Consider the following 19,234-nt stretch of genomic DNA (forward strand, 5'->3'; position numbering starts at 1 on the left):
CAGAATACTAAATTACACAGAATTGATTAATGAGCTAATTGTTCAACCTTTCACTTCATTCTGACTGTGTATACAGTTTAAGTGGGAGAGAAAACAAGAAATACCTTCCTTTGTTATTTATATTCACCTAAATCCTCATTCTATTCCTGTTGAGATTAGCAATTAGATTTCTAATTAGTTTTCCAAAATGGATTCATGGGTTTATCTCTTACACAAGTGGAGAAAATATGGGTACCAAATATAGGCAGCATTAAACTTTTCTTAAATTTAATTTAGACAATAAAGCTTTGTGTGCCAATAACAACATACCTCCACATTCATCCTGTGATTGCAAAAAACAAAATTAACAAAATTACTTGAAAACTCACCATCATTTCTCAATATTAGTGGTGTAGGTGGCCCCAGGACCTTGTGGTTTGTCACAGTATTGGTAACCACACAGGTATAATTCCCAACATCTGATTTTTCTACTTTGGCAATATACAGATTCCCAGTCTCTTGAGAAACAAAGCGGCGATTATCCTGATAGGAAGGGTATTCATTGAAGATCCAGGCATAACTCAGCTCTGAAAGTAAAAAAATCTTCATTACAAATATGTCTTTTGGCACTGGAACTCTACTGTTTTCATAAAAGAAATGATCAGGTTAAAAATTTATACACTGTTGCCCAGTGACTGTTTTTCAGCCCACTAAATATAGATAGGAAGTAATCACAGTCCCCCGTGGCATTTTACCAGCCTTTCTACTATCAGTCAATAAGGTTTTATTTCCAGAGAAGTAAAAGATACACTGATAGCTGATTAAGTGATGTCCAACCTCAGGGCTAAGCACTTATAGTTTGCTAATCATGTGTCAGACACTATGTAACATGTATTGAGTAATGCTCAAATTACAGACCCAGGGTGTCTATAATCTTGATATAGTAATGCTGGAAGCCACCCTGGAAACTATTTAGATCATTTCTTTTGTTTTATAGATAATAATCATTATATTACATCATAATGCCCCATATTTGCATAGCACTTTATGCTTGCCAATATATTTGATAGTTTTATTTCCATTAACTGAGAAACTGGCACCTAGGAACAGAGTAACTTATTCAAATTCTTAGCTCTAGTTAGAAACAGAATAATTCCTGAGTCTCAATGCAGTCTTCTCCCAATGCCTCCTACTATTAACTCAAATTTTTTCTTCTCACTTGTGAGGTTGAATACTTTTCCATCATTTTAGTAAGAGAGCAGTTTAATACTGTGGCAAATACTCATTAAGTACACACTGACTGACTAGTTGACTGATTCCACAAATATACATCCGTATTAAAAAAAAATTAGATCCATGAGGGAGTGGATATGAAATAGTGATAAAAGAGCAACATTTTCACAGACACTTATCCCATAATACCAGTAGGATGAATTTAATAGGCAGTTGTATCCAAAAATGTTCCTTTGAAAGTTCTAATTTTTATAAGAATTAGGTAAATGTTTTATGAAGGACCACATGAGCCCACGCTTTCCATTTCAGAGAAGATCACTAAATGACAGTGAGTATAAATGATTCGCTGCAGTGAACCGTTGTGCTCCAAGGAAATCAAACTGCTTCAGCTCCAGGCATTCCACTATTCCTCTCTTTAAAGTGTAATTTCCAGATTTGTCCAAAGCAGGAGAAGTGATATACTAGCTACCGGCACTGATTAGCCAACATGTCCCACTTTATCTTCAAAAATTACTTTGTTGAGGGGAAGGGAAGGGAACAACTAAATGCAATGGGGCCTCTGGTTTCAGAAATAGTTGACTGAGTTCTTATATGTCACTTTTTCATATGATCCTGAGCCAAAGTCTAAATGTATAAAGTGTCCTTGGAAAATAGCAGAAAGGTCACTTCAGTTTTGTAGAGAGAACGCTAATTACTGTAAAAGGCATTTTTTGTACTGTAATCCTTCAATGTGTCTCAATTGTACTTGACCTCAACAACTGAATGTGGAACAGGAAACATATTCTGCCTTAATAACCCACTGTTTACGCACAAAGGAGGGGTCATGCAGATTGCTTTCCCTTTATCACTGGATTATAACATTTCCACATGTATTATTTTAGAAAGATATAATTATGTTTATATGAGAATGGCTAATCATTTTATTTACGCATGTGCATGTAATTATAAGTAACCTCATGCTGGTGTCAAGAGGATACTCAGTGTAAATATACAAGTGCTTTCCAGAAAGCTTCCTCAAGAAACTAAAATCTGGGGGAGGAAAAGCCCCTATAATACATTGTGAAGAAGTACTATCCCATATGGCAGGCTTTTAACAAACAGCATAGCAATGTAGTCCTTACATACTCAATAGGTGAGTTTCAAGCAAACCTAGTAATCTATCAGCATCTAAACTTTCTCCTATGCAAAATGAGAAGATTATCTATCCCCTAATTATTTATAAGAGAGTTTTAAGTATAAATTAGCACCTCCAAAGTCACATGATGGAAGTTAGAATGTAATTTACCAGCACAATATTAATCAACCCACATTTCTCCAAGGAGAGTTGGAATCAAATACAGGAAACTATTTATTTTTATTTTTATTTTTTTTTGAGATGGAGTTTTGCTTTTTGTTGCCCAGGCTGGAGTGCAGTGGCACGATCTTGGCTCACTGCAACCTCTGCCTCCTGGGTTCAAGCAATTCTCCTGTCTCAGCCTCCCAGGTAGCTGGGACTACAGGTGCCCACCACGATGCTTGGCTACTTTTTGTATTTTTAGTAGAGACGGGGTTTCACCATGTTGGCCAGGCTGGTCTCGAACTCCTGACCTCAGGTGATCTGCCTGCCTCTGCCTCCCAAAGTGCTGGGATTACAGGTGTGAGCCACCGTGCCCAGCCAGGAAATGATTTTTTTTTTTCCCTGCAATATTTTTCAGAACTCTCAGTAGTAGCTACTGGCTGCAAGGCTCTCTGAATTCTGCGGGAGGCTCGTTTAGCAACTAGAAAGTCGATATTGGGAAAATGGCATCTGCTTCATTATTTTTCTAATTGGAGAGGAACAACAACAACAACAACAAAGTAAGACTAAAGTTCAAATCTGTGTTACATAAGCGAAGCCATTTAAACTTCATTTTCAGCTTCTTGGTCCATAAAATGAGGACAATTTTAAATGTGATGCAGGTATGTGGTGAGGATCTGATTATGTGAAAGCACTTTGAATTCTCTAAAGGGCTGTACAGATGTTAGTTATTATTGGTGCTGCACTTCCACAGGTTAATCATTATAGAAGTAAAACTTTTTTGAAAATTCAATTAACATGCTATTTGATCTCATTAAAAATAGGTTGATTCCTTTGCTTTCACTGCTTTTGTGACTAAAGTAACTTAGTGAGAGATGCAAACAACCGGAAGTGCCTCGTGCAGCATTTCCTGAACAGTGGTCTTTGATGATTAATTCTTTGTTTTCTACCCCCACCTCCCTAAAACTCAAAGGGTTACGTGATCAAATTACTTTGAGAAGTACTGGATTAAACAAAGTAAAATGGAGTTTTAACTTTTTTCTTTCAGGGCTGGCAAGAGATTTTGTCATGCCAATGTCCTTGAAACTCCTTAGAGAGTGTTTAAGCTTCCAAACTTATTGGCTCATGGAATTACCACCACCACAACCATCTAACCCCCATAGCTCAAAAAACCTAGTTTGGGAAACGCTGTACCAATTAGTTCAATTCAAAAAACAATAAGTAGAATATAAGGATTATTAACTGTATTACTTCAGTTTCTACAAAATCATTAACATTAAATAGAACAACAGAAAACAACAACAAAATATTGAATTAAAGTTGTAATGTTTCCCCATTTATAATAACAATATAACAGCGTAACCATTTCTTATGCTGAAAAAAAAAAAAAAAAAGAAGAAGAAACCACAGTTGCCAAGAAAAGCCTCAAACAGAAGATGCTAAGGAACCTAACCAACAAGGTTCAACGTCTGACGTTTGTAAATACTGTGGAGTCCTGAAGTGGGAAGGTCAGCAGAAAAGTCTTGGCTGGTGTACTGGTGAGAACATGTTGGGCTAAGCACTAAGCTCCTAAAACAGGGGAAATCTCTCACCAAGATATTAACTTAGTTTTTTTCACAATCAAATATCACTACCTGGAATATTGTATCTTTATTTGTTTATCTCTTCAGGGCAATCAGGAAGGAGCAGGAGGAGTATAATGTAATGAGAATGTAGACATCAAAGCAAGCAAAAAGTGTAGTACAACTAAAACATACCCAACAAATCGCTTGCCTATTTCTTCATTTTAAAGATAAGAAAATTCTGAGGTCTAGAAAGGGTTAGGTTGGAGCACCAAAAAGGGGTGAGGCAGACTATAACCTACTTGTTCTAGCTTAACTCTCATTCCAGTCTCCCATCTAGGAAAAAGTAAGAGCTCTTCATATTTGAAACCAAGATCTGGTATTTTTATATTGCTCAATATACAATTGAGATTTCCCTTAAGAACCAAAATCTATTTTTATCAGAGCAAAACATTAATCCATTGGGTTACATGAAGTACTATCAACATTCTGAAAAATAAAGGCAAGTAAATAAAACAAAATAAACTTTTATGTGCTGCAACTCGCAAAAGTGTATCCTACTCAGTTTGATTTCCTTAGGGACTTTCATGCAATATTTATACTTAAACTTGACAGATTTCTTTCGATAAGTTTTCACACACTAATTGCTCTGGAAGTGACAGACAGTTTCTGTCCCATTGGCAATTTGTAACGACTGAGTAAACAGATACTTGGAATGCAACATATTAAATAGATTGTGAAACTTCTGGTGCTCAACTGAAAAATACTGAGGCTAGTTGTATTGTGATACTCATTAAAGAAGAAAGGCCTAGCAATGGTTTTTTTTTGGTTTGCAGCATCCAAATCTATTGGAAATTAACTCTGAAGCTCTCTTAATTGGTTCTTTTTTTCTATATCTCTAAGCCAACAACAAATGATATATGGCTGTTTTTTTTAAAAGAAGACACCAATCAAGCAATTTTCAAATCCAGGTACTCATTGAACGGATTACACAAATGATCAATCAGAATTCTCTGGATGGTTGCTCTTTAATTGTTCTTGACACCAGTTTATTTCTAGAGCTATATTATGCTTCGTTATGTTCTGAGTCATATCCCAGTAGTGGCAAAGATGTCAGTTTTCAAAAATGCCTTTCTTAACCTCAGAGTTTTAAACCTGCAAGGGCTCTTAGTCCAACTTTTTCAATTTTACATATCAGGAAACTGAAGTCTAGAGAAACTGTATGAGTGGATCATGATCACACATTTGACAAGTGGCAGGGATGGGACTGTGGGGTAGCCCCAGTATTCAGAAGAGCTGATTCTGTTAGGAAGCCATATGTTCCTTTAAAAATGTGTTTTGGAGCCAGAATAAATCAGTTTTCCTTATCTATAAATTGGGAGAGTGGGATTACATGATGTCTCAGTCTCTTTCATCATTCCGTACATCCTATATGTAGATCATCAAATCCAACATGCTCATTTGACAAATAAGGAAAGAAAGATCCAAGGAAACCCAGTAACTTGCTAGGAATCACATGGGTAGTTATTGGCAAGGTCAAGAACTGGAACACACATGTGCACACACACACACACACACTCATTTATTTGATTTAAGCTGTGTTGTGTTTTGTAGAAAGAAGATATTAGAGTTAAGTCAGGAGATATGAATGGTAGTCTTTGCATTATAACAAATTTTGGCTTTAATAAATGATTTTAACAGCATGATAGAGTCTCCTTACCTTTAGATAGTTTTATCAATATGTATCCTATTTTTTACACAGTGTTTGTGAGGTTGAATTTAAATGGATATATAATTCTAAGAAAGTAGATGTGAAAAGTGTATTTTAAGTGATCTCTACAAATGAAATGGGTAAAATGAATGTATTCATTGGTCCATTTGTTGGTCAAATATTTACAAAGCATTGGTTGTTTGCAAAAGCACTGAGCTCAGTGCTGAGATGGAGAGGGTGTGCTGGCAAGTGCTGGAGAGCAGTTACAAAGACAGGGGTTGGATTTAGTTATCAATGTGCTGAGCAAAGGGAAAAATGGCATAAGTCCATGGAAAGATCTCTGGAATTGGTGTCAAGAGACATGAATTGAGTCTTGGCTTCGGTACTTAATCAGCTGGAAAGTAATTTCTATTCCTCAGTTTTCTCATCTGAAAAATAGGATAATTAAAAGAATACCTTCCCTGCCTAAACCAAGAGTTACACTGATCACCAAACATATTAATGTAAATTCTTAGAGTTTCCTTTGGCATTTTTTTCAACAAAAATTATCTTCTTGTAAATGGATTGATACCTTGTCTTTCTCTGACCTTTGTGAAAGAAAAATGTTAGAAATTGCGAGCGACCCAAAAATTTACCTGAGAAAGTAAGAATTATACCAGGAACTGCAAGAACTAAATAGCACTGATGATTGTGCACAATAAACAGGTAGCAGGAAAAGGCAAGAGTGTTTGGTTTCAGAAGAAACCAAAACCACTCATGTCATATGAAAGAGCTCTCTCAAGAAGAGAATGACCAATAGACTTTGGATTCTGAGAGAGGGAGCCTCTGGATGACATTTCTAATTATACTAAGACACAGAATGATAAATATAAAGTCATATGTGAGCTGTCATCCAGTGAACAATGCTTTGGGAAACAAGAGTGGAGGGGCAGTGTCTGAGATGAGTTGAGATCTGAAGGTGTGTAAATGGGAGAGATATTGTACCTCTATTCATTAGAAGACAGACTAATGAGTATTTAAACCTATAATGATGGTAATGACCCTTTGCAGCTTAGGTTGCTGAAATCATGACTGTAGCTGTCAGGACCCCTAATAGGAATACTCTGTGGTCCAGAGAACTTGATTTAGACAGGTCCCAAGCAATGAGCAGGACCATCCAGGGTTCAGACACGGCTTTCATTTTTTATTAGTGCTGAGTAGAGCAGGGATGACAGATATCTGTCACTTGGACCACCAGTCGCCACTCCTACACCCATGGCTGACATTTATAATTGACTCTGCCAGACACAGACTGAGAATCATTCTCAATACAGTGTTTCAGGCAATTACCTCCAATCAATTTGTGTTGGCACATAAAGTGAAAGCTTTTCACCGTCTTTGCAGTACTGATTTTGGAGAAATGAAATGGTGCCCATATGAGGCAAGGATTAGATAAGGCCTAGTACTAAATCTCATCCAACCTTGTGCCAGGTATTTCTAAAAATAAGCCTTCCAGCTAAGAGACTACTCGCTTTGTTCAAGATATTTTTAGTACATGCTATTTACTCGCTCAGATGTGGCAGTGGAGGTATGGAAAAGCAAGATGGCAAAAGGTACATTTTCTGGTCAGGTATACGGCTCTTGAATATGTTTGAGTATGACTTATAACATCCCCCTCTTACATGTAACTTCTTATTTTCTTGCCTCTATTTTTTGGGGGGTAAATTGGGCATTTTTCTAGGGTGCAGATTTTCTTTAAGAAATTGTGGATGGAGGTTACGGAATTTAACTTGAAAGTAATTTAACTCATTGTTTAGACAGTAAGCCAAATATGAGTATATGGCAAAATAGGACAAACAACTTATATGATTTTTAAAGGTAAATGGAAAGCCTTCAACAAAATCTTGTACTTGCAGTGAATAGCTTCAGCATATAATTCTGCATTCCCTGTCTCTCCTCTGCTCTCAGAACTGTATCAGTGAGAAAGTTTGAGAAATATTGCCTAGATCTGGAGTCAGTAAACTTTGCATCCTGCAAGGGAAGAAGTCATTTAAAAAAAAAACAAAAAACCAGGAAAGCATCCTTTTTGTTAGCATGTTCAGACTGGAGTGTAGGCTGAAAAGTGACAGTGCACAGAACAGACTGAGACTGACAAGTGGATGTGTCTGTTATAGTTTCTCTATGTTGTGAAACTGAAAATCCAAAGGCAATGAAATGTTGAAGAGATATCTGCACTCTCACGTTTACTGTAGCACTAGTCACAATAGCCCAGATATGGAATCAACTAAGTGTCCATCAGTGGATGAATGAACGAAGAAAATGTGATACATATATATATACACAATGGAATAGTATCTAGCCACAAAAATAATAAAATACTGTTATTTGCAACAACATGGATGAACCTGGAGGACAGTATGCAAAGTGAAATAAGCCAGGCACAGAAAGACAAACAGTGCATGATCTCACTCACATGTGGAATCACAAAACGTTGAACACATAGAAACAGAGAGTAGAATTGTGATTACCAGAAGCTAGCTGGGGAGCAGGGAGGTTGGAGGAATGTTGGTCAAAGAATAAATAATTTCAGTCAGACAGAAGGAATAAGTTCAAGAGAGCTATTGTACAACATGGTGAGTATAGTTAGTAATAATGTATTCTATTCTTGAAAATTGCTGAGAGTAAATTTTCAAAGTTCTTGCCATAGAAAAAATGGTATGTGAGGTAATGAATATGTTAATGAGCTTGATTTAGCCACTCCATAATGTATACGAATTTTAAAATGTTGTATGCCATAAATATATGCAATGTTTATTTGTCAATTAAAAATAAATAATAAAAAACTAAAAATCAAATATATATCTTGATATTGGGTTTTTTCTTTTTCTTTTTTTTTTTTTTTTTGAGACAGGGTCTCACTCTGTCACTCAGGCTGGAGTGCAGGGGTGCAGCCTCCACCACCTGGGTTCAAGTGATTCTCCCATCTCGGCCTCCCAAGTGGGACTACAGGCGTGCACCACTGTGCCTGGCTAATTTTTGTATTTTTTGGTAAAGATAGGGTTTCACCATTTTGGCCAAGCTGGCCGTGAACTACTGACCTCAAGTGGTCTGCCCATCAAGGCCTCCCAAAGTACTGGGATTACAGGTGTGAGCCACTGTGCCTGGCCTTGATATTGGGCTTTTCTTGAAACAAACATAGTCCTCAAATATCAGTCCTCAAAAGCAATCTGAGTGATACAACACAATGTCCACTATAACACGTGGTTCTCAAATTTGAGTAAGCATCGCTATCAGTGGAAAGGCTTGTTATAACACAAAAGGCTGGATCTCACTCTTGAATTTCTTATTCTGGAGGTGGAACAGGGAGGGACAAGAATTGCAAGTTTCTAGGTGCTGCTGATGCTGTTGGCCTGAAGACCACACTCTGAGAAACACTGTTTTAAAAGGTTTGAATACATTAGGCTCTCATTCCATCAGGCAAATGATTGTCAAAGGTGAATAGCAGCTTTCCACTGAGGAACAGGCACTCAGTCTCCAGTTTGCCATAGCCTCTACCATTCCCTACTCCATATACCCGTCCTATATGAATATATAGGCAATTTAGGTTGTGGCCCCTGCTTTAGGATACAGACACAAAGACAAATAAATGGAATTGACCCTTAGTTGCATACTTTTGTTGGTATAAGAATGGTACTGAAGAAAACAAATGTAAGCTAATTTGAGTATTTTGATGGGATAAAAGTGGGGTGCTGAAATCATACAGAACTGACATTAGACCCTTGCCTGACTATGACAAAGAATGGCCCAGACTAGCATGGGCAACATAAGAAGACCACATCTCTACAAAAATAAAAAATTAGCTGGGTATGGTGGTTCATACCCACCTACTCAGCTACTCAGGAGTCTGGAGCTAGAGGCTGAGGTGGGAGGATCGCTTGAGCCCAGGAGGTCAAGGTGGCAGTGACCCATAATCGCACCACTTTACTCCAGCCTGGCCAACAGAGCAAGACTATGTCTCAGAAAAACAAAACATAAAATAGATGGCCCAGTCTATTCAGTGTGATCAAACCATCAAACCAGTAAAGCCATGGCAGAGAGATGCAGCTGTAGTGGACTATGATGGGCAGATGGAAACACTGTTCATGGGGGATAAAGAATGTTTCTTTCAGCTATTTGTTAAAAATTTGGTATTTTAAGAAATCAAAGGTATCACCATATTTTACAAAGAGTTCAAACACACAAAGTTCAGTTTAAAAGTGTTAATCCCTTGAAGCATGGATACCCTTTGATAGCCAAGTATAAAATACTTTCAGATAATGTAGAAAGCACATAAAAGCTAAAGAGACAACTATCAAAGTTCAATGCCCAGTTTCAGAAAGAATATGGCTTTTTCTCAAGTGGCAGGAGAACAGAATAAAATCAGATGATACAACTCTTTCAGCTCCACACTTATGCCCGCTTCATACAAGCCCTGTGGGTTGATCCCAGGTTCTCTCTAGGAAGGAGTGTGGGTCCCATTGCTGGGGAGAAAATCAGCATCCAAGTCCTGTGGATTTGAATTCCATAGAGGTTTTTTGTCTCACCGTCATCTGTCACTGGCCTAAGAACATCCTACTATTTTGTCTGTATCAGGTTCAGTGCCACTCCAGGCCAACCCACACAATGCTGTCAGATTAATCCTACCAAAGGGCAGCTTTGAGTCATGTCCTTCCTTCCCACACAAATCCTCTGTGAGTCCCACTGCCTCCTGGATTAAGTAAAATGCATCCAGCTCACATTCAAATCCTTCCACAGCAGGACACCAAGTTACGTAGTTTTAGCTTTCTACTCTTTACTCTTTGTTAATGTATACTCTGGGGGAGGATCCCTCAAGCTAGGAGTTGCAAAACTTTAGGGAGGCTGAGGAGGGGCATCTGTGATTAATGGATTCATACAGTACATAGTGTTCCTGCAGGGGTCACTTTTAGATGCAAAGAGAAGACACAGTGAGAGGGCTGTGCCTGTCCATCTGGGCTTTAAGCAGAGAGCTCTGTTTTTGAAATTTGCACTTCCCCACAAAATTGTATTTTAAGAAAGGTTTATACTGCTAAGAAGGGTTGCTTAAGGTAAAGTGGAAAAATAGTCACTGATCCCCTTGTGTGCTGGGTGCTTTTCAGTCCCTCTGACAAGGCTTGTGCACTCTCTTCTCAGGACATGTTTCCCTGCTTTACTTATCTCAGCCACTACCTTTTGCAAAAAGCCATTTCCTGACCAGGAAAATTACATGTGGTCTCTCCTAAACAACAAAATAAGTGTTTGTTTCTTTTTTGCCTTGTAGCAACCAGCACATTACTTCACACATTGAAATTTGTTTTTGACTGTATTAGAATAGTTCACTTGCTCATCTCTCCTCCATCTTCCAGGCTTGAAGACTGCTTGTGGACAAGAATACATATGGCCAGAGAACATACACTTTACTTTTGTGAAATCAACTTAGTAAGCATTAGTTGAATCGAAGTGGAATTCCAAATGCCAGAAGTTTCCTGGAGCAACAGTATTATTGCTGAACTCCAGGCCCAAAGTGTTAGTTGAGAAAGAAGTCGCCTGTAAATAAGAAAGTATATCTCTTTCATCAGACCACTGATGGTAAATCAAATTCACTGAAATCAGAGGAGGGAAAAAATAACAACAAAGAAAAACCCTGGACTATCAAAATACATGTTTTAAATCAGAATGCGTGAGCCCCTTTCCTTAAAAATCCTTCCCTTTCCATTTATTTCTGACTCTCTGGTGCAGTTTTGCTGAGTTTACTAAGTTTACTAAGACAGAAAGAAAATATGACTGACTGGCCAAGAATGAGGACTCAGTAAAGGCAGAAAGGAAAGGATGCAGCAGTGAAGTTAGTCCACCTGATGTGACTTACGCTAAATGACATATGTTGATGAAAACTAGAGTTACCAGATGACACCCGTGTGACCTGGTCACAGGTCAGATCACAGTTACTCAAAGGTGACAGGAACACCTGGACTGAATAAGACATCTCTATGCACAAGGAAAGTTAAGCTGGATCCAGTGAGCCAGATACTTTTGTTTACCTTACCAAGTAAGCCTCCATCTCCATCAGCAGAACCACAACTTTCCTACTTCTTTACATTTTCAAAACACTTTTATATCCATTATCTCATTTGGTGCCTCTGACAATTTTTAGAAATAAGTAGAATAAGGATTAGTTCCATTGGAGAGACAGGGAAAGTGAGATATAGAAAATTACATAAGCTATTCCAAGATCACAAAGACTATCAGTGGAATTAGATTTGGGATTAAAGCAGACATCTCTTCAGACCATGACAAAGATTTCTTTTCTTATGCCAGGAACCACTGCAACTGACACCTTCAGCTTAACTAAGCCAATGACATGGCAGTCCAGCAGTGATTACCCTGACTGATGTGCCAGGCCTATGGTTGAGGGGGACTGTGGTAGGGATCCGGACAACCTTGTTTTCTTTTGTATGCCACAGTATCTAACCCCATAGCGACATTCAGGAGTACTCAGAATTTCAGGGAACTAGATGACCAGTTAAATCCTGAAATATCAGTATTGTACGGGTCACTCGTACCATCAGCACTTAAAGATATTTCCTAGGAAAATTTTGACGGGACAAATCATAATTAATAGAAATTTTGCTTTTTCTCACAGCATAATCAAAATCTGTCTTATTACTTTAAGCTAAGCAATTTCTGTGAAGAAAGAAAAAAGAGGATTCAATATGGGAACTAAAATGGATTCTCAGGAATAATGAAAAAATGTTGAATGGTGGAAAATGTCAATTTAACTCTAATTATTTACTTTTTTAAAGGCTTCAAGCAGTAATATGACTGACTGAGCAAGCTTTCAAGTAATATAATCAACTCCCACACAAGTTAACAATACACAGCCTTTTCACCAGATTATTAAACAATTCCACATTCTCCTTAATTAAACTTGTGATCTAAAATTCAGACAACTGACATTTAAATCATGAGCACAAATTAACCCTTAATCAAATGTGCTAAGAAAATACCAATTTTCGGCCGGGCACGGTGGCTCATGCTTGTAATGCCAGCACTTTGGGAGGCAGAGGCAGGCGGATCACTTGAGGTCAGGAGATCAAGACCAGCCCGGCCAACACGGAGAAACCCCGTCTCTACTAAAAATACAAAAAATTAGCCAGGCGTGGTGACAGGCGCCTGTAATCCCAACTAATTGGGAGGCTGAGGCAGGAAAATCGCTTGAACCGGGGAGGTGGAGTTTGCAATGAGCCGAGATTGCGCCACTGCACTCCAGCCTGGGTAACAAGAGCAAAACTCTGTCTCAAAAAAAAAAAAAAAAAAAAGAAGAAAAAGAAAGAAAAATAAAATGCCAGTTTTTATTATGGCCCAGGATGCTTTTCCCTGCTTCCCTGCGTCTTGCTAATGCTCCTGTGAAACCAATAACAAAAGCATTTGGTCTGTTGGTCTACAAAGAATGGAACTATCCTTCTCAAAATAAAGGTATTTTCTTCTTTTATCTGGACCTTTAAAAACAAAAAAGACCATCACTGGCTGCAATGGTCCAGTTCTGCCTTGACGTACAGTGAAGAGGACTAGATGAAAGATTAATCATCTATGAGTTTGGCTTTATTACCAGGTTTGCCAGAAAGGCACTTTTCATCTTCTTAGCAATGCTTCATCAATTGGTTTTTGGGGAATGGCAGTCATCATTCCTCCAAGGCCAGCATAGAGATGGGAGTGAGTCACAGGAGACCAATCATACCTCAGGACACAGTGATTGGCTCAGTAAGGATCACATGACTTAAATCAGCCAATCAGAGATTTTTAAAATTCAAACTGAACAAACAGGTCTTTTTTCCTCTGGTTTCAAGACTCCAAAACAGTGCAAAGTGCCCATGCTCATGTCTAATGTATTTTTGACAAGCTGGTCTGGGAGAAGAAACTAGGACTCAGAACTGACAGGCAGAGAAGTGAGTACATGTGGTGGTTGAATTCCTCAAGAAAATCTACTCAGAAGAAATATTCTATTCAGGTAATATGCTTTAAAAAAATCAATAAATTAGGCCAGGCACAGTAGCTCATGGCTGTAATCCTAGCACTTTGGGAGGCTGAGGTGGGCAGATCACAAGGTCAGGAGTTCAAGACCAGCCTGGCCAATATGGTGAAACTCCATCTCTACTAAAAATTCAAAAATTAGCTGGGCGTGGTCACGGGCACCTGTAGCCTCAGCTACTTGGGAGGCTGAGGCAGGAGAATCGCTTAAACCCGGGAGGCGGAGGTTGCAGTGAGCCGAGATTGCACCACTGCACTCCAGCCTGGGCGACAGAGTGCGACTCCGTCTCAAAAACAAAACAAAACAAAAACAATAAATCCATTTTATAAAAAACTCCCTAGTGGACACTGTTTTTTTTTCTTTCCGTCCCCTGTGATAAAAAGTATCTGAAAAATTTCTTAATATAATATAAACCCTTGTCATTTCTTTTTCTCCTTAGAGACTTATTTTACCTTCCTCCATTTACTAATGGCCTCTTCTTACCATTGTTCCTAAGCCCACCTTGAAAAATATTTGTACACTGATTTCCTATCCATCTGCTACCACTTGAAATAGTTCTGTGTAAAAACTGGTTCTTAGAAATGGTGGATTCTTCCCAATGACTCTTGTAATTCTTTGAAGACAATAACACAAAGACTTGCAAGAAAAAAGTCAGCTTCCAGAAAAATTAAAGGAAAAAAGTGGGCATCTGATGATTACAGCTCTTTATGGGACATCTAGGCAAGACCATGCTTTGTTCTATTTTAAAATAAATATCTTTACCTTGGGTGTGTTAAGTATTATTTATAACCAGTCAAGTATCTACTCTAGAACTTGGGGTTAGACATACACGGTCTTGAAACCTTGGTTTACCACTACTTTGTGAGCATGGAAAGTTACTTAACATATCTAAGACTCAATTTTCTCATCTGAAAAATGGAGATAATAATAACACACCATAGGATGGTTGGGGGATCATGTGCAATACTGTAGGCAAACTGTTACTTATAGTCAGCACAGTGTCGAGCACATGCTAGCACTCAATAAATGTTAATGTTTATTATTATTATTGTTGATAAGGCAAAGATGGTGAATAGAATCATTTGATGACTTACATGTTCCTTTCAATTTATTCTGAAGACCCATTCTAAATCATCATCTACTTAATAATATCAGATCAGGTCAGAATTTATAAGGAATAAAGCTACCCTAATATCTTATCATAGACAGTACTTTATTTTCCTAAAATTATTTCCGTTTATGTTACTTCATTTGACTCATCTCTTGGAGGTAATAATCCTGCTTTCCAGAAAAGAAAATGAGGAACAGAGAGAAAAGGTGACTCATTAAAACTTAACATTAAACAAAGCCAGGCCAGAAAATTAAATCTTGTGATCATTTATACAGTGTTAGTATGCTTATTATGCTAACAAAGAGAAGCAGCAAAAATTATAAAATTACTATGCTCTCTCACTTTCAAAAAACTGAGATCTGGAAAGAAACTGGGAGTGCAGCCATGAGGTAGGGTGTGGCCTGGTAATAAACAAATGCTGTAATTGAGAAACTTAGCAACTACATTTTACTTAGAGTTCGTGTATTACAGATTATAGCTGAAAGCATCCTAGGAAAAAATCTGTTCAGTTCTCCTTTATCAGAAGCAGAGAGAACTATCTAAAGAAGGATAAAATACTTTCTTGTTTTATTATTTTTTCTTCTTCTTTTTAGTTAGTAAGTGATTAGGGCAGTACTGAAACCCATCACCCTAGATTTTTACCTGCTGATCTTTTCTTTTACAGTGCAGTGGAAAAGGCAGTAGGTAAGTAGGTATCTTCTGTCTAACTTGGTGATCTTGGCCAAATCACTTAATCTTTCTAAGCCTCAGTTTTCTCACATGTAAAGAAGGGATAACAACCCCCACCTTAGAGGCTTGATGACCAAATGAGACTATGCAAGTAAGAACACTTTGTAAACAATAAAACGCCAAGCGAAGGTGAGAAATCATTAACAGACAGGGATTGCAAATAGACTCCACTACAGAGTCCTGCCTAATTGGTATTGGCTATCCAGGTGCTGTGTTAGGGTTTTGAGAATGCCAGAGACTCAGAGGAAAAAGGAGTTTTAATTGATCTATGATAACTGCCATGAGAGTAAGAGTACTGGAGACACGTGTGGCCAATATTTAGGCCACTGCCTCTGCATAAGTGAGTAGTGGTTTTAGGGTAAAGAGAGGAGAGTGCCTGGAGAGGCATATGATCAGAGGCATCGTGTTTCACTTCTGTGCTCTTACGAAATGCAAAAGTCTGTCAAATGGATATCGAAACTGCAAACTAACATCCATGAGAGATGGATTAAGATGATTATGGCATAAAAATTTACACTTGCAACCGTATATTCGCCATAGAAAATGCTCCCTTTATGTGGATGTAAATAAATGTTAATTATCCCTCTATAATAGTGGCAAAACAATACAAAACTGATGTTGCTCACTTAACAAATACATTGTGCCCACCTTCGATTTCTAGCTTTTTGTCTGTCACTTTAAATTTGCTGTTTGACAGATGTTCAATAATTGACACAGCTTATCTTCCTCTCTCAGGCTCCCTTCCTACTCAGTTGCCAGCATTTCTAGTTGCTACAGCAACTGTAAACATTAATGATTATTCCAACACATCAAGGAGATTGAAACACATTCTTAAGTTAAAAGTTTCCCCAGGGGAAAAAAAAATCCATCTCTGGCAAGATGGAAAATATTATATGATTTAAATTCCCTGGTTATTGTATTTATTACTGATAAATACACAAATCTATTTCTACAGGTTTGCATAGGTAATGACTTTTCTCTCCCATCTGACTAACAAAGAGAGTCATGGGAAATTGAAAACTCTGTTTTCTCCAATGTAAGGGAGGAAGAATTCATCTAGATAAATGATAAATAAGGAAACCTGCGGGAGAGTTTTGAAAGCAACCTCTTGAAGTCACATGGCACAGAACATTGTTTCACATGATCTGGGTGCAAGCTGAAGTACCCCCATGTAAAGTCTCAGTGGCTTCAAGAGTAAAACTGGGGTGATGGTATCTGTCCTAACCATTTGTGTCACCTTAAACTGAAAAACGTAAAAAAAAAAATAAATAATACATGAGATCATTACTGTCATTTGTTAAAAAGTGAAGAGTCTATCCTTGGAAAGAAACTGGAAATAAGTGGAAAGATCTGGAAAATAGCTGTGTTCTGTTTACCATGCTACTGTAGAACATTTAAAAAGTGATTGCCGTCCGGGCGCGGAGGCTCACACCTGTAATCCCAGCACTTTGGGAGGCTGAGGTAGGTGGATCATGAGGTCAGGAGTTTGAGACCAGCCTGGCCAACATGGTGAAACCCGGTCTCTACTAAAAATACAAAGATTAGCTGGGCGTGGTGGGGCTTGCCTGTAATCCCAGCTATTCGGGAGGCTGAGGCAGGAGAATCACTTGAACTCGGGAGGCAGAGCTTGCAGTGAGCTGAGATTGCACAACTGCACTCCAGTCTGGGCCACAGAGCAAGACTACATCTCAGAAAAAAAAAAAAAAAAAGTGATTGCTAACATTTTCAAAAATGGAATCATTTCACATAAGATTCCACACATATGGCTTCTCATGAAAAACCATGAGACCAGGCACTACTGAACCTGTATTTCTTCAAGGCAATAACTGGTCTGAGATGAGCAGTGAGGCCTGTTTAAAGGAAGGATGTGGATCTCCACCTGACTCACATTATATGATTCATTTACATTCTTACCTGCCTGGCTGGCCATAGGAGACAACAGAGTTTGTGAATTCTGGCTGAACCCTTTTCATATATCACATGCATTCCTAAAGCAAATCCTCCTGACGTCCATCAATCCCAACCTTATTGTATCCCTGGATCTTCTTCTGTAAAGTAGGGAACAGCCAATGTTTGGGCTCAACTTCAGTGGACAAGTGCTGGATAAGTACTTCTTTCTGCTCCCATCAGTGACTGCCTAGCCGTTGAGGTCCAATGACTCACTAAGGCAAGCTTAAACGGAAAGCAAAAATCCAGAAGTCACCAAAATCTTGTTTTCCTTAATGCCTAAGGGTTTCCCTCTCTTCTTTAAAAAAAATTAGTGTGGCAAAATACATATAAAAGTTTACCATTTTAATCATTTTTGAATGCACAGTTCAGTGCCACTACATCCATTTACAATGTTGTGCAACTATCACCTTATTCTTGTCTAGAACTTTTTCGTAATTCCAAACTGAAACTCTGTATCCATTCTGCCTGGTTTTAAATTACTCATTCAACAAATGCTTCATGTGGGCCTATTAGGTTCAGGCATTCTTCTTGGCACTAGGGCCATAGTGGGATATATTCAGCAGAGATACAGTTTTAGGAGAATCAGGTTTCTTGAATCCTGCTCATGTTTCCAGAACAGTGGATCTTGAAATAACTCTAGAAATAACTCTTCGGGATGGGATCCTGGGGTGCAACTCTACTTTACAATAAGATGACAAGTAGACATCGTTTGTTTTGGGTGCCTAGCTTCTCCTGACCTGGTAACCTCATTCTAATCTTTTTTAAAATCAGGAATCATTTCTCCCCGACTCTTAGTAGATGCTATACGAGTGAGGCTAATCTCCATTCTGGCTCCAGGAATAGACATGTCGTATGGCTGCCCAATCAGCATTTTGTATCCAGCACCATCCTCATATCCTCCACTCACCATAATTGGTTTAAGAGTGGGCATATGACTCAAGTTAGCATCTAAAGGCCAATTTTGAAGCTTTTGCTAAAATTACTGGAAATGAAGCATTTTCTCCTTTCTGCTGAGTTACCTCGCAGTGAGAGGCAGCTTGTAAAAAGCAAAATCAAGAGATGGATAGAGAGATCCTAACACTATCATTTGGGAACTAAAATCTAGTTGTAGTTAATAGGACTTTTATGCCAATAAATTCCCATATTTATTTAAGCTCATTTGAATTGGATTTTGGCACTTGCAACAAAAAGAATCCCAATTAACAGAACACTTAAACAACAGACATAGTACTGAAGAGTATTACATAATCTTAACAAGCATCCAGTGAGCAACAACATGGGGACTTCTGAAAATGTGTTTTCAAACTCTACCTTCTCAATTCTATTTAAAACAAAATCAACCCCCTTGTCCTTCCATGAGTCCTGCTCTGCCCTAACATATCCCTGGAATCTCTGCTTCGATTCTTCCCCAGATTTCTACTCATCCTCACTGTAAGTGAAAAACACATGATTTAAAAGCTTATGTTAACATTTTATTTTATTTTTTGAGACAGGGTCTCACTCTGTTGCCCAGGCTGGACTGCAGTGGCATGATCATAGCTCATTGAAACCTCAGATTCCTGGGCTCAAGTGACCCTCCTGAGTAGCTGGGACTACAGGTGTATGCCACTATGCCCAGCTAATTTTTTTTTTATTCTTAGTA

General features: G+C 38.3%; 1 protein-coding gene across 3 annotated transcripts in view; it reads right to left on the reverse strand.

Moving 5' to 3' along the window:
* Nucleotides 1-19,234, reverse strand: part of LOC129033762 (contactin-4) — a 988,873-nt gene that overhangs the window by 197,857 nt on the left and 771,782 nt on the right. For all 3 annotated transcript variants that reach the window (XM_054482749.2, XM_063661823.1, XM_054482751.2), the window contains one exon: nt 369-566. In XM_054482749.2, the coding sequence (XP_054338724.1) occupies nt 369-566 (198 nt within the window). The remainder of the gene's footprint in view (nt 1-368; nt 567-19,234) is intronic.

Source organism: Pongo pygmaeus, chromosome 2 (assembly GCF_028885625.2).
Source record: "Pongo pygmaeus isolate AG05252 chromosome 2, NHGRI_mPonPyg2-v2.0_pri, whole genome shotgun sequence".
Classification (NCBI taxonomy): domain Eukaryota; kingdom Metazoa; phylum Chordata; class Mammalia; order Primates; family Hominidae; genus Pongo; species Pongo pygmaeus.